The following is a 13,949-nucleotide window of genomic DNA, read 5'->3' on the forward strand; positions in this document are numbered from 1 at the left end:
TAAAAGGATTAATATTAAACTCAACAATCTTCCGGGTTGAACCGCGTCGATTATCATTGCGTTGAGCATTCGACATCCTCTTTGATGTCTTCTTCAGAGCTTCCGAGGTGTCAGTCTCCCGAGCCCTCAGACACTACTATACTGATCACTAGCCAATGCATTACTGCTACTGGGAAAAGAGGACGATTAATTTATACCATCGATGGTAACGTGTTTTGGGTGGAGGTTGGCGTGGGGATTAGCGTGGGGAATGGCGCGAACATTTCTGATAGTAGGATTTTGATTGGCAGGTGGAGCGGACAATATTTTCTTTATGAGAAGGGTATATGTCGAAGCTAACCGTATGCCATCATCGCTTTCATTGAGACAATTTGGCCTTTTTTCAATTTCTATGGCTTCTCGGATAATTCTTGGTTTATAGAAGCGGATGGGGGCTATGGCTCTAACTATTTCATTTGCTAAGATATTTATCTACGATATTAATTGATATATTTGTCTATTTTATTTGATCGTTGTTCGATACTGCATTTCTCACCTCTATGAGCAAACCCGGCCATAATCTACCAGTACTAAGCAACGGGGGCTTCGAGCCTATTGTGTACCGGTGTTCTAAGATTAATTCTTCATAATCTAGATCACTAGGAATGGTACAAAACAGAAGAAAAACAGAAAAGATAAAACTACAAAGAGAGGTTAGACAAGGAGATTCTACCTCACGCAAGCTATTTACTTTAGCTCTAGCTTTAGCTCTTTGAACTTTAGAGTGGACAAATAAAGAAGCGACGATAGACGGCGAAAATCTTTTCTAGACAGAAGAATTCCAGGAAATGCTCTTAAATGTAAATACAAAATTAAGACGAATATATATATATATATATATATATATATATATATATATATATATATATATATATATATATATATATATATAAAATCGAACTAGCCAAGCTTAACCTAAAGGCTGATTTAAATAGAAGATGATCCTTAGCATAGGCAAGATTTAAATTATAGGCAAGTACAGACAGTATTTAAATCAAACTTATTGTTAAGGCAAAAAAATCGATAAAGAATGCAAGTTCTCGGCTGGAGGCGTAAAATTTGGATCTAGATAAAAAGAGTAAAAAGGACTGAAGAAGTGATTTTAAGGAATATTAAAAATAATATGGAGTTTGAAAATTAAAGATTACAACGGATGAAAATCGATTTAAAGCGTTTGTCGTAAATCTCTTAGTAAAGAGATATTTCATTATGATCCATCCTTTTGGCCTAGTGGTGTAGAAATAAGTCGTTCGTACTAATGTAAGAAAGTATTTCAAAAAAAAAAGTTACACAAAAAAATTCAAAACCTGAATTGTCATACATTACAACAAATCACCAAATTTTGCAATGAATTGGAAATTACATAAATAGAATAAAGGAATTCGTAAAAGATTTTCCTAGTTATGTATTTTTTGTGTAACTGAACACTGGCAAACATATGATCAACTTCAAAACTATGGGATCAATGGATGTTTCTTAGCTGAAGCAGCATGTGGAACTAAATAATCATGGAGATGGCATTTGTCGTCTAGCATGTTAGGGTCTTTCAAGATATGTTTCATGAAATTTTTAGTTGCTATCACCTGGTCTTGAATTGCTATTGTAGTTCTTTCTGTTTCTGGTTGTAGTTCTCCTTTTGTTTATCCTGTGAATCAGTATAATTTATTAATATGTGATTGTTGTATTATATTCTAATATCACCATGTAGTTTTGACGCCACTTTGTTGTTTTATCTGTCGTGTGTGCTTCTTCACTGTTGTTATCTGGTTATTCTGGTGCTTCTTCTTGGCTGAGATTAAGTGGTGTTATATTAATGTCAGACTCGTTATGTGTAGTGAGCTGCCTTGTTTATTGTGGAAGTATTGTCTAAGTTGTTGATTTGCTTTTTATGTAGCTATGTAATATGTATGAGCCCTCTCTCTCCTTGTGTGCGTGGAAGTGTCATGCGTTGGATGCATGATTTGCGGCAGTGGTTCTATTCAGTTCTTCAGTTTCCGTATTCGACCATTTTATATCGCCAAATGAGTCACTGCGTATGTGTTTGTTGCTTTTACTATGTGTTTAGACTTAAGTTTGCTTTTAAGTATATATGTGATTCTTGTCTTGCATTTTTGTGTTATTTGTTGCTTAATGTTTTTATGTTGCAGTTTTGTATTTTGATAATACCCTAGATATTTGTATGTTTCTTGTTCTTGTAGTGATGTGATGAACTCCTCACTCATGTCTTTATTTCTTCGTTCTCTTCCCATTTGCCTTTTATCATTTTAATCATTTTACATTGGTCTATTCCCAAACTCCATGTTGATGTCTACACTGTAGTCTTCTGTTATTTTGATTAAGGAAGATTGAGAAGTTGTTTGATTTGAGTATGTGCTGAGGCATGTAATTTAATACCGTCCATGTAGAGTAAGTGGCTGATGGTATGTAGTATTCTTATTCTGTGTTTTATTGCGTTTTGTGTTGTTAAGTGTTTGTGAAAGTGAGTTTCGACACACGCAGAACCATAGCGCACTCAGCGAATCTCCTAGGAATATTCCCCTGCTTATGTGTATTTCTGTTTCTATTTGTTGTGTAGGTTCGGTGTATAGATGTGTTTTTATTCTCCACGAGTTCATGACGTGTGTTAAGAAATGTATTAGTGTATCGGAGATTTTGTATATGACTCGTCGTAGCCAGCTATGTGGGACAGAGTCGAATGCAGCATGTGTAGAGATTCGTTTGCTGTTTTTCTGTTTACTTCAATATTGTACGGTCTATTATAAGTTGTTCTGTATATCCTTGATTGTGCTTGCGACGGCCTTTCTGTTCTTCTGTCATGATGTTGTATTGGGTGAAATTCAATTTCTTTGGGTAATAAGTGATGTTATTATTTTGTATAATATCGGTAGACAGGTGATAGGTCTGTAATTGGCAAGATTTTTTATTTTTTTATGTTATGTTTTAGTTTTATGTAAGTTTTACCTTCTGTAAGAAATATTATTATTATTTATTAACTAAAAAAACATTGATGTTTTCGTATATCTTTTTAACTATTCAATAGAGGGCTGATACCCAAAGACGGCTTCTCTCAACTTTCCAAAGATACTGTAAAAAGACTGTAATGAATATCGGACTATCATGTTTAATAGCCAAGTACTGGAAAGTTTCCTAAAAGTTACTCTTACTAATATATATATAGAAAATTGGCAGAAAAATAAACGATTCAAAAGAAATAAATGAGTCAGTGAAATAAAGTATTCTTGAGAGAGACGTAACACAGATATTAAATATCTAAAAATTGTATTACGTTTTTATAAACCACACAGCAACGGTTAAAGCCGAAGGCGAATTGATAGTGACAAGAAAAATACTTACACGAGTTCAACAAAGATGCTTACTTTCACCACTCTTAGTATTGATGTTTATTGGACGACATAGCCTACGAAAAATGGATAGGAAAAATGACACCATCTTCTTCTTAAAGTCCCATCTCCTATCGGAGGTTGGATATCATAACGGCTATGGTCACTTTGTTGGCTGCTGCTCTGAAAAGTTGTAGTGAACTACAGTTAAACCATTCTCTAAGGTTTTTCAGCCAGGAGATGCGTCTTCTTCCTATGCTTCTTCTTCCTTGGATCCTTCCTTGCATAATAATTCTCAGCAGCTCATATTTTTCTCCTCTGGTTATGTGACCCAAATATTCTAGTTTTCTTCTTTTTATGCTGTTCATAACTTCTAACTCCTTATTTAGACGTCGTAGTACCTCAGCATTGGTAATCCTTTGAACCCACTGAATTTTTAATATTCTTCTGTAACACCACATTTCGAACGCTTCTATTTTCCTTATGTGTTGTTTCTTCAATGTCCAAGCTTCCATTCCGTATAGTAAGATAGAAAATATGTAACATCTTAGAGCCCTCAATCTGAGATGCAACTGAAGGTCTCTGTTGGTAAGCATTGTCTTCATTTTCACAAATACTTGCCTTGCAGTTTCAATTCGGACTTTGATTTCTCTGCTTTGGTCATTTTTGTCATCAACCCAGCTTCCCAGATATTTATATGTCTCTACTTTTTCTATTTGGGTTTGCTCTATCATTAATCTTTCATTTCCATGTTGCGATTTGAGACAATCATAAATTTAGTTTTTCTCTTATTTATTTTTAGTCCGTATCTAATGCAATAATCGTTAATTCTATTTACCAATTCTTGTAGCGATTCCAGGGTGTCTGCCATTATAACGATGTCATCAGCGAATCTTATGTTATTTACTATTCTTCCGTTTACAGAGATTCCATCACCCAGACCCGCTATCGCTTCCTGGAATATGGCTTCACTGTACACGTTAAACAGTAATGGTGACAGAACACAGCCCTGTCTTACTCCTCTCTTTATATCTATATTTTCGGACTTTTGTTCTTCTATCTTTATATTGGCCTTTTGATTCCAATACAGGTTGATAATGATTCGTAAGTCTCGTCTGTCTATATCTTTTTTTCTCAGTATTTCTATTAGTTTTTCATGTCGGACCCTGTCGAATACCTTTTCGAAGTCGATGAAACATAAATAAATATCTAGGTTCATATCTAAGCATCTTTGAGAGAGGACATTAAAAGCAAACAATGCCTATCTCGTTCCCAAACCCTTGCGGAACCCAAACTGAGTATCATCCATATCATCTTCTAGTTTTCTATATAATCTTCCATGAATCACCTTTAGAAATATTTTGAGGGTATGGCTTATTAGTGATATTGTCCTATAGTCTGAACAATCTTTGGCATATACTGTTTTTGGTATTGCTACAAAGGTGGACACCAACCATTCCTGTGGGATTTTTCCAGTTTTATATACTTCATTAAATAGGTCCAGAAGTACAGGTAGAGTTTCATCGTCTAGACATTTCAGTAGTTCCGCAGGTATTTCGTCTGGACCTACAGTTTTTCCGTTTTTTGCGTTTCGTATTGCTTGTTCGATTTCCTCTATTATGATCTCTGGCCCCGTTTCGCTGTCGATTTCTTCCGGTTCTTGCCGATTTTCCTCAAACAGATCTGTTATGTATGTCTTCCATTTTTTTAATTTCTCTTTAATTTCAATAATGATTTTTCCATTTGCGTCTTTCAGAAGGGCATCTTTCTTTTTTCTCAGTGTATTTGTCATTTCCTTTATTTTCTTATGTATGTTAAAGCTATCATACTGTTTAGCATATGCCTCTATTTCACTGCATTGATTAGCAAGCCAGGTGGTTTTGGCCTCTTTTATTTTCTTTCCTATCAATCTCTGTAGTTCCTTGTATTTTGCTTTACTCCTGCCTTTATGTTTCCTTCTTTCCTCCATTAGATCTAAGATTTCTGAAGTTATCCATCTCTGTTTTTTTCTTATTTTTGTCTGCAGTAGCTTTTCTCCTGCCTTTATTAAAGTTTCCTGTACCATGTTCCATTTGTCATTAACATCTGTTGTTTTTATCACGTCTTGTTTGATTTTCTTTAAGTTATCATTTATTTCTTGTTTTAAGCTCTGACGTATAGGTTCTTCTTTTATCTTTGAGACATCAAACCGTGGTATATTTGTTTGTTTTTGGATCTTCTTCAATTTTATCTGCATTACGCCTACTAATGGATTATGGTCTGAATTTATGTCAGCTCCGGGGTATGTTCTCAGAGATTTTATAGCGTTTTTATATCTAGATTTTATTACGTCATGTATAAATTCACTAAAAATAAACGATTCAAAAGAAATAAATGAGTCAGTGAAATAAAGTATTCTTGAGAGACGTAACACAGATATTAAATATCTAAAAATTATATTACGTTTTTATAAACCACACAGCAACGGTTAGAGCCGAAGGCGAATTGATAGTGACAAGAAAAATACTTACACGAGTTCAACAAAGATGCTTACTTTCACCACTCTTAGTATTGATGTTTATTGGACGACATAGCCTACGAAAAATGGATAGGCAAAATGACACCATAGAATAAATGAAAGAGGCCAAGAGAAAATTAACAGATGAGAAGAGCAATAGCGAATTGCAAGGGAACTGCAGATAAATGAATGCATCTTTCTTGCCTGGAAGCAGTCAGTTCTACAACCGGTGGTACTACAGCCACCTGGCTTATTGTACATCTTCCACTAATTATTACACAAAACAAAAATCTAATACCGTCATTATGTTTTATTACTTTACTCCGTTTGGAGTACCAGAAACTGAATTCACTACGAATTTTGACCATGATGAACGGCATGTGGAATGCAATTTTAGATTCCCTTGCCGAGTAATTTATCAAGCTGTTTGCTTTGCAAGTTTTAGAAAGCACAGTGGGAGAAATTTGAATTCGGTTTCGCTAGGTAGAAATCGTTTGATTTCTCTTTTTGTTTCTAGATGGCGTAGTTACGTCCGTATATAGTTATTTTGATAACTATTGTCTAGGACGGAGAAGATTTTTGTTTTGGGTTCAGAGTAGTGGCTATACCGCTCTGAGGAGACCTAAAGAGGTCGAAATACGTATAAGCGGCTGTCCCTGCCCTGTATCAAAACAAAAATCTAATACCGTCATTATGTTTTATTACTTTAGTCCGTTTGGAGTACCAGAAACTGAATTCACTACTAATTTTGACCATGATGAACGGCATGTGGAATGCAATTTTAGATTCCCTTGCCGAATAATTTATCAAGCTGTTTGCTTTGCAAGTTTTAGAAAGCAGTGGGAAAAATTTGAATTCGGTTTCGCTAGGTAGAAATCGTTTGATTTCTCTTTTTGTTTTTAGATGGCGTAGTTACGTCCGTGATAACTATTGTCTAGGACGAGAAAGATTTTTGTTTTGGTTCAGAGTAGTGGCTATACCGCTCTGAGGAGACCTAAAGAGGTCGAAATACGTATAAGCGGCTGTCGCTGCCCTGTATCAAAACAAAAATCTAATACCGTCATTATGTTTTATTACTTTAGTCCGTTTGGAGTACCAGAAACTGAATTCACTACTAATTTTGACCATGATGAACGGCATGTGGAATGCAATTTTAGATTCCCTTGCCGAGTAATTTATCAAGCTGTTTGCTTTGCAAGTTTTAGGAAGCACAGTGGGAAAAATTTGAATTCGGTTTCGCTAGGTAGAAATCGTTTGATTTCTCTTTTTATTACACAATTAACTATTTTTGAGAGATGTGCGGGGATAATAACTTCCTTCCCCACCCAGTCTGCAAAGTTTTTAAACAATTTTTCCATTTCGACTATTGGATATAACATTGAGTGTATAACACTTTTTAGTGGTAATCAACAGCAGCAAATGGTAAAACATACTCTTGGAATATAGAAATGAGATCAACCGTGATCACAAGCTAACTAGTGAAAAAGGGATGATTCGTAACTAATGACAAGGAAAAACTAAGAAAGTTGTGAGAAAATTCGTCAGATAAAATTAAGCATGCGTCTCTTACAACCTTCTTTGCAACAATGATTATTTTCAATTTAATTCTTATTAAATGCGGTAATTATCTAAAACAGGTATAATAAGAAATTAACTTTTACCATTCCATAGGATCCGATGGAATTTTCAATCTCTCTTGTTCCTTTTTGTAATTTCCATCAACTTGCCACTGAACTATAAATTTTGGTTTTGTTGTGGCCTCTGTAGATTTTGGTTCTTCTTTGTCATATTTGGGAGATTCTATTTCTTTAACTTCTTCATTGTCCTCTATAACGTAATTATTACATAATTCATAACATAAGAGTTGATATTAAGAGCATTAAAAATTTAAAAACAAATTAATATTAGACATTAAAAACTTAAATAAGTGTATAACATTAGAATTAAAATTGGACACGACTGCTTGTACTGATAGGCAAGCGGTTTAGCCCTAAAAAGGTGCTTTTTTAGGGCTAAACGGAATATACCGACTAATTTTTTGCATTTCTACCGCACAAACCTTTTTTTTTTCGATACTATATATCTGTTCAAGTTCAAATGTATGTTTTTTTAATTGTTCCAAGTAGGCCTGAAATTGTTATTAACAAATATCTTATAACGAAAAAATAATTTCCCGAATCGCTTCGAGTAGTATTTTTTTGGGCGTATCTCATCGAAATAAATACTGTTTCTCTCTTGATAATTTTTCTAAAAATGCTTTCTTTTCAAGTTATTAAAAGCTTTATAATCTTTAAACCTTCAAGTACAAGTAAGAATATCTTGATAGCCAAAGATAAATGGTTTCTATCTTGCTGAAAACATGGAACCAAATATTTCGAATATGCGTTTCGAGCAGTCTTCCGCTAAGGGTGTATGATTGCGGCAATACAGGTACGTATAAATTTTTGGTTAAATTTCAAATATTAATTAAATACAACATATTACTTACAATTTATTTCGAAAAAATAAATATTACTTACAACTACTTTCAAAATATTACTTATAAATTATTTAGAAAAGAAGAGATATTTCTAATTCTTTTTAAAAAGGCGTATTATAATTAAAACAATTAAAATTAATTTTTTGCAAAGGCACAATGGTGTAAATTTTCTTTTAATATACTATTATTTAATGTTTTATTACACTAAAACCTCTTTATCAAGATATAATTTACTTTTCATTGAATATAATATTAATTGCACATCGTTTTCATTGTCAATAATTTCAAAATTTTTGTCAACAGCAGCAGGATTTCCATCTCCAAAGCTAATTTCATTGTCTTTAATAGAGTCGCCTTTAAAATTATCTGGTGTACATGCACAATGCACATACTGCGCCGCATTCTAAATTATAGGAAATATAATTACAATTTTTCGTAGAACATTTTCCGGTACATGAACAGAAATACTTTTGTAACATATCTAAACAAGTTTCGCCTTCAAAATCATTAAAATCGAAACAATTATTTTCCATTGTCCAATCATAGGTTATTGGATCAAGAGATGAAATAATACCGTTTTTTTTACTTGAATCCATTAATTTATTTGGCACTTTGCTCTTAAATAATGTAACAATCCTGGTTTCGAAGGTGGTAATTTTTCAATCGATGCATTTTTTAATGCAATATTATACTCGTGCTTTAAATTTATGGATTAATGATATTTTTTAAACTTATTTTGAGGATCGTACAGTTTAGAAAAGAATGCTGTCAAAATTGTAAGTCCTGGGTCTAAAGATAGTAGTAGTCAAATTGGTTAATTTTTCCAATTGAACATCAGTAAATTTCTGCAAAGCTTTATAGACCTTCTTTTTTCCAATAGCATAAAACGCACTTGTGGTATCACACACGATATTATAACCCTCACTCAATAACGAGTTAAAACAAGTCTGTAAAAAAGTCAAAACGATTCGAGCGCCTGTATCGACGCAACCGTACACGCTTAACGATAGACTGCTCGAAATATTCGAAATATTTAGTTCCATGTTTTCAGCAAGATATAATTCCATTTATCCTTGTTAAAATATTCTTACTTATACTTAAAGCTTACAGATTGGAAAGCTTTTTATACAATTGTAATTCATTTAGTAGATTTTTAGAAAAAAAACTCCCAAATATCACTAATTAAAGCATTTTTTCAACAAAAAATTGCAAATAACTTGAAAAGGAAGCATTTTTCGAAAAATTACCAAGAGACAAAAAGTATTTATTTTGATGAGATACGCTTAAAAATCTTTTCAAATCGATTTGGGAAATTGTTTTTTGTTATAAGTTATTTGTCAATAACAACTTCCGACCCTCTTAAAAAAAATTTAAAATATATATTTGAACTTAAAAAATATATAAAATCGCATAAAAAAGTTTGGTGCGGTACAAACGAAAACAAAATTAATCGGTTTATGCTGTGCTTATAGGGGTCGATCAGCTAGTCATCAATAGTTACTTCCTAGGAAATCATATAAGCTATATAATATATGAAGCTATAGGATAAAATTAGTGAAAAAGTATTTGAAATAGGCTCTCGCTATGAATATTAAAAAACCCAAATATCTATGAGTGGAACAAACAGCATCAGACTATTAGAAGACCGTATAATAAAAAACTATAATATATATAAGTACCTTGGAAGCTTAATAGCACATGTAAATGCTAGTAGGGAAGAGAAACAAAATAGGATATATATATATATATATATATATATATATATATATATATATATATATATATATATATATATATATATATATATATATATATGTATATATCTATGAAAATAGAAAAGCCACCAAATATATACGTCGCAAGAGCACAATTCGTCAGACGTTCCGTGTATGAATCGGTATTATTAGAGTCTTATAACGCGTTATTTCTGCATAACTTTCCGTCGTCAGAGACTCAGGTAAATACAGATTCAAACACAGAATCGCTAGCAAATGTCTCTTTATTTCTCACTTGTAGTAGTAGCTGCAAACGGCGCCATCTACTGTTATTACCACGACCTAAATACGATTTAATAAAATCGTTTTCTATCCTTTTGAGCTGTTCGAAAATTGCAAAGTTTACATTTCAGCAAAAGCATGTTATCGTTTTGATAAGCAGAGAACCCAAATATATATAATACACATATATATATATATATATATATATATATATATATATATATATATATATATATATATATATGTATATATATATATATATATATATATACATAATACACATTATATATATATATATATATATATATATATATATATATATATATATATATATATATATATATATATGGCGCAAGAGCACAATTCGTCAAACGCTCCGTGTATGAATTGGTATCATTAGAGTCTTATAACGCATTATTTCTGCATAACCTTGTGTCGTTAGAGACAAGGTAGATACAAATTCCAACATAGAACGGCCAGAGAATGTCTCTGCTTATTTCCCACCTGTAGTGGTAGCTGCAAAACGTGCAAAAGGATTGCACACTTTTGCCGAAATGTAAACTTTGCAATTTTCTAACAGCTCAAAAGGATAGAAAACGATTTTATTAAATAGTATTTCGTTTGTGGCCATCAAAATAGATGGCTCCTTTTGCAGCTATCATCACAGGTGGCAAGTAAACAGATACATTCGCTGGCAGTTCTGTGTTTGAATTTGTATCTACTCGAGTCTTTGTGATGACGCAAAGTTTTGCAGAAATAACGAGTTATAAAACCAATGATACCGATTCATACACGGAGTGTTTGACAACAATAATTGTGCTCTTTTGCCTTTTCTATTCATCAAAGCGATAGCAGGCTTTTGTTGAGATGTAAACTTTAGTTAAGAATTTGGGAGATAGAAGAAGATAAAATTCTTAAATCAAAAGGAATAAAGACAATATTTACCGAACAACAAAAACTTTCATCTCTTCGCTTCACCCGTCAATCAAAATCCTACTGTCAGAAATGTTCGCACCAACCACCGCACTAATCCCCTCGCTGGCCCCACGAAAACCACCACCCAAGCTACGTCACCATCGTCGGTATAAATGACCCGTCCTCTATTCCCAGCATCAGTAATGAGTTAATTAGTGATCATTGTCTGGAGGCTCTGGAGACTGAGACCTCGGAAGTCCTGAAGAAGACATCGAAGAGGATGTCGAATGCTTAGCGCAATTATAATCGTATTAATCTTATATATACATATATTAAACCTAGAGCTAAGATTACTAGTAGATTAGTTACTAAGATTACTAGTACTAATCACGACCAGCGAGTCAGAAATACTTATTTAGGGTTGCCTTCCATCTTTCATACCGTTTTTGTTGTTACGTTAGTTTGTTATTATTTACTCGCATTAACCGTTCTTTTGATAACATTCTAAACTTTTTTTAACATTATTACATCATTCTGGAGACTCCCTAATCCACGCTTTCTAACTTTTCAGCAGGGTACATGTTTGACAATCATGGATCACAATGGGTCGTATTAGTGTTTTATACAATTGCATCTTCGAATTATATCGTAGTATTTTAGTATTTTTCTGTGTAAAGGCCAAAACGTTCAGAGGTTAGAAAAAAGTTTAGAATGTTAAAAAAAGATAAGGTTAATTGAGAGTAAATAATAACAAACTAACGTAACAACAAAAAAGGTAGGTATGAAAGATGGAAGGCAACTCTAAATAAGTATTTTTGACACGGTGGTCGTGATTAGTACGGTGCTGCCAAGTTATAATAGGAAAAAGTTAGTACTTAGAAAAAAAGAAGTTACAATGGAAGCCCTCGAAACGGATTACCTCAGGCCTCATGCCATGTTTCAAGAATTCAGAGAATTACAAATGAAAAATAAGGAGTTGTACAAATTTTACAGAAACTGTACATCAGAGACTATAATGAAGACACCTGTACTGTGAACATGTAATTAGATTCTGAGAGAAAGAAGGAAAAAAGGAAGACCATCATCATCATAGAAGGAAGCAGGCATGGTTTAAAATAATAAATATCCCAATATAGAAAATTAAATACTAACCCATATGAACATAGTCCTCGGCAGGTTTTAAAACGTCTATGATATTGATCCTTTTCAGATTTGTCTGGATTTGTACATTGACTTGTACCAATCCTTCTCCTTGAACACATTGCTCGACTAAATTTTTGTTATCATCCAGCTAAAATCATTATTACTTTAACAAATACTTATATATTATATTAAATCATTTATAAAATAAATTATTATGAAAAGAAATTATAGTAAAGTAATTATAAATTTAAAAATAGTTTGTATTAATTTAATCAACGTTATTTATTTAGCATTTGGAAGAAACATAATTACGGACGAGATGAGGAAAACGATTTTTGCTCTTAACCCTTTACGGCCCAGGATTAAACTACTATGCATGTCAGAGAATCCCAAGGATATTTTTCTTACCATCAGACCCACTGACGCATATGTACGGCGGGTATAAAAAATTTGCTAATAAAACTTGGTGAAGTAACAAAAAAAAAGAGTTATTTCAAAAAGTATTGATTAAAATATTTGCTTCGTATGGTAGAGTTCAAAACATCGAGTTACATACAGATCAATATCACACTTTGTACAAATATATCTGGATTCACTTATTTTTTCGTCTAAATCGTACCTCACATACTCATATACAGTAAAAGTCCACTATTTGGAAGAGTAATTTCATCGTTTAAAGGAATTAAATTGTATTCAATTAGCTGTATTTATCATGTGCCTAAAAATACATCGGAAAATAAAAAGCAAGTAAAACGTAAAACTAGAGGTAGAAAAAACATTATTTTGGATGACGAGACAAGACATTTTATTTTCGGAGTAAAATTCCAACACTGAAAAAATTTCTCAAGGGCTCGAAAACAATTACTTTTTACCCAAGATATCTCGTAGAATATTAATCAGAGCTATGCGCGAAATGAACTTTCAATATGTAAAAACAGAAAAAGTGTGTTATTAGAAGAAAAAAAAAAGAAATTATTGTGTGGAGAAGAAAATATTTTAAAGAAATACGAAAGCTTCGCAGCATTGAACGGAAAAAAATATTATTTGGATGAAACCTGGATTAACGAAGGTCATACAGTTGGAAATGATTGGCAATATTTAAATGCCAAAGGTAAACGCGAAGCATTTATAGAAGGCTGCTTTACGGGATTAAAAGCTTCATCAGAAAAGGGACGACGTTTAATTATTATCCATATAGGAATTGATACAGGGTTCCTTGATGATGGTTTGCTTCAATATTAGTCAAGAAAAACAGGAGATTATCATTAAGAAATGACTTCCGAAGTATTTGAGCGCTGGTTTAAGAGAATCTTAACAAAATTAGAACCTGGTCAGGTCACGTCAATAGATGTTGTAGCGTAACTTCCGCGACAGCCGGGTAGCATCAATAAGCTTTCTGCAAATGTATTGCTTGCTTTTTGTAACAATAAAACATTGAAAATTTTGTTTTTGAAACTTCCACAAAATTTATTATAAAATCTTATCACTACAGCTGTTTCGGCAGAGTACCTTTCTCAAGTGATCTATTTTTGGTATGC

At 32.8% G+C, this 13,949-nt stretch overlaps 1 protein-coding gene across 1 annotated transcript in view; it reads right to left on the minus strand.

Annotated features, from left to right (window-relative positions):
• Nucleotides 1-13,949, minus strand: part of LOC140431433 (DNA-binding protein Ets97D-like) — a gene marked incomplete at its 3' end in the record, with an annotated part of 60,178 nt that overhangs the window by 18,349 nt on the left and 27,880 nt on the right. The window contains exons 3-4 of the mRNA XM_072519361.1: nt 12,421-12,559; nt 7,539-7,704 (exon numbers count right to left, since the gene is read on the minus strand). Of these exons, the coding sequence (XP_072375462.1) occupies nt 7,539-7,704; nt 12,421-12,424 (170 nt within the window). The remainder of the gene's footprint in view (nt 1-7,538; nt 7,705-12,420; nt 12,560-13,949) is intronic.

The sequence above is a fragment of the Diabrotica undecimpunctata genome, unplaced genomic scaffold (genome assembly GCF_040954645.1).
Source record: "Diabrotica undecimpunctata isolate CICGRU unplaced genomic scaffold, icDiaUnde3 ctg00000775.1, whole genome shotgun sequence".
Taxonomy (NCBI): domain Eukaryota; kingdom Metazoa; phylum Arthropoda; class Insecta; order Coleoptera; family Chrysomelidae; genus Diabrotica; species Diabrotica undecimpunctata.